This window comes from Microtus ochrogaster, chromosome 10 (assembly GCF_000317375.1).
Source record: "Microtus ochrogaster isolate Prairie Vole_2 chromosome 10, MicOch1.0, whole genome shotgun sequence".
Classification (NCBI taxonomy): Eukaryota; Metazoa; Chordata; class Mammalia; order Rodentia; family Cricetidae; genus Microtus; species Microtus ochrogaster.
Window position 1 is genome coordinate 73,718,398 of NC_022016.1, and position 2,165 is coordinate 73,720,562.

General features: G+C 36.8%; 1 protein-coding gene across 3 annotated transcripts in view; it reads left to right on the top strand.

The window, feature by feature from the left end:
* Usp24 (ubiquitin specific peptidase 24) overlaps positions 1–2,165 on the top strand; it is a 144,616-nt gene that overhangs the window by 98,582 nt on the left and 43,869 nt on the right. For all 3 annotated transcript variants that reach the window (XM_005353499.3, XM_026782230.1, XM_026782231.1), the window contains exon 39: positions 550–611. In XM_005353499.3, coding sequence (XP_005353556.1) covers positions 550–611 — 62 coding nt within the window. The remainder of the gene's footprint in view (positions 1–549; positions 612–2,165) is intronic.

The following is a 2,165-nucleotide window of genomic DNA, read 5'->3' on the forward strand; positions in this document are numbered from 1 at the left end:
TCTGGTTCTAGAACCTGTGCTCCTGTCTACTCTAATACATTTTGGTTCTAGAACCTGTGCTCCTATCCACTGTAATACAGTCTGATTCTAGAACCTGTGTTCCTACCCACTATGATAGAGTTGTAGAAGTACCCTGTAATCTACATAATTTCTGTTTCTCTTTTTACTCTGTTTTATTCTTCTTCTTCATGCTTGTTTGATATTTAATTGTCATCAGTCTTTCTTGTTCTTTTATTCAGTGTTTCTTAAAATAGCTCCATGTGGTTCATTGGTATGTAATGGTTCATATTTGAATGAACAAATGCAATCAGTGTTTATGTTATTCTTAAACATGATACATTTAGTGATTTTCCTTCTCTTTACACAGTTATTCCTAGAATACAATTTGACAAAATTATTAATTTATTTCATGCTAAAATAGATATTTAATGTAAGTAATTATATGGTTGGGAAAATTATCTTGTTCAACTGCTTTGTGATCTTATTTTTAAAAGGAAAATTTTTCAAAATCAGCCTCTTTTTAGTAACTGAAATCTATCTGATTTATAGACTGCTGTCTCAGTGTATGGAGTATTTTGATTTGCGGTGCCAGTTATTAGATGATCTGACAAGTAAGTAAACATCTCACTGGGACTGGGGGCGATATTAGACATATGTGACCTGCCTGTGACAAAGCAGGAAGACAGTCATTTTGTTGTTTTGATTTGTTTTGTTTCATTTTTTTTTTTCTAGACAAGGTTTCTCTGTGAAACAGCCCTGGCTGTCCTGAAACTCACTTAGTAGACCAGGCTGGCCTTGGATTCACAGAGATCTACCTACCTCTGCCTCTGGAGTGCTGGGATTTTAAAGGCATGCACCATCACTGCCCAGCTGACATTTTGAATGTTGTATTTTGTTTTCTTGGAAATAGCATATAAATCCATATGCCATTGATGTCTACTTCTCTTCCATACCCAAACAGTGTATAGAGAAAGCTGGTTAACTCATTTGTAGTTGAACTAAGAGAATTAACATGAGGAATCTTGCTCTCTAGTGTAATTTATTCTATCACATTTTATTTTTTAAGGTTTATTTTTACTTTATTTTTGTGTACATGTTTGCATTTGTGTGGATGTATACATGGGCGCCTGCAGAGGCCAGAAAGAGGGTATTAGATCCCTAAGACTGGAGTTAACTGGCTGTTGTAAGCTACCTGATGTGAACACTGGAAACTGAACGTAGGTCCTCTGGGAGAGAAGTCAGTGCCTTTAACCACTGAGCACCTCTCCAGCCCCTGTTCTGTCAGTCAGGGCGATTATTTCAGAGCTAATGGAATCAGGCGAAGCATGTTGATAGTGACAGAGGTCAGTCAGTGTCTAAAGTAGCAGTATTAGAACTTGCATTTTAGAATGTGGAGATTTTACCCATCTGTACTTTTAAATAATGTAAATATATTATAAAGAATGCAAATGTCCTTTGTAAATTTTAGCTCTTCAGACCAAGTATTTAATATATTCCCTACTGTTTACCCCCAAATTCACTTCAGATTACAAGAAATAAAATTCAGGATCAATAAAAATATTGATTGGAATAGAACATCAAAGCGAAATGAAATAAACACCTCCTCTCTATTGACAAGTTGTATAGCCCACCCAGAATTTGGTGATGAGGTCCCTAGAGGACTTAAGGACAGCACATGGTTCTCTGTGCCCTAGAAAAAGAAATAGAATGGTTTCTCAAAAGAAAGAAACCTTTCCAGAACTTCATTCTAAGAGAAATTTAATGTAAAAAGTATTTCTTCTTGCAAATGGTCACAAAGCTCTGGTATCTGGTGACTGATACACCTCAGCAACAGCTCTGCAAGCAGGTGCTTTCATGACGTTCAGATCAGATCTCAGTCTCTAAGCACTGTGATGAAATTGGCTTGTTGGAGACTGGGGAAACATAGTTGGACTGTGTGCCTTGACTCGAGTATGGGGTGTTTATATGTAGAGAATGGGACCATGTCCAAGTAACTACCTAACCTAATAGATACTTTTCAGTCATGCTTCCAGTGGAGAATTTGGTTGTCAGTCCTTGTTTGGCAGGGTAAGGGAGAGATTTGCTACAAAAACAGAATTATTCTCTGGAGTTTGATTCATTGTTTAGAGATGTAGGATTATAATGCTTTGTTGTAATAGGTGCGG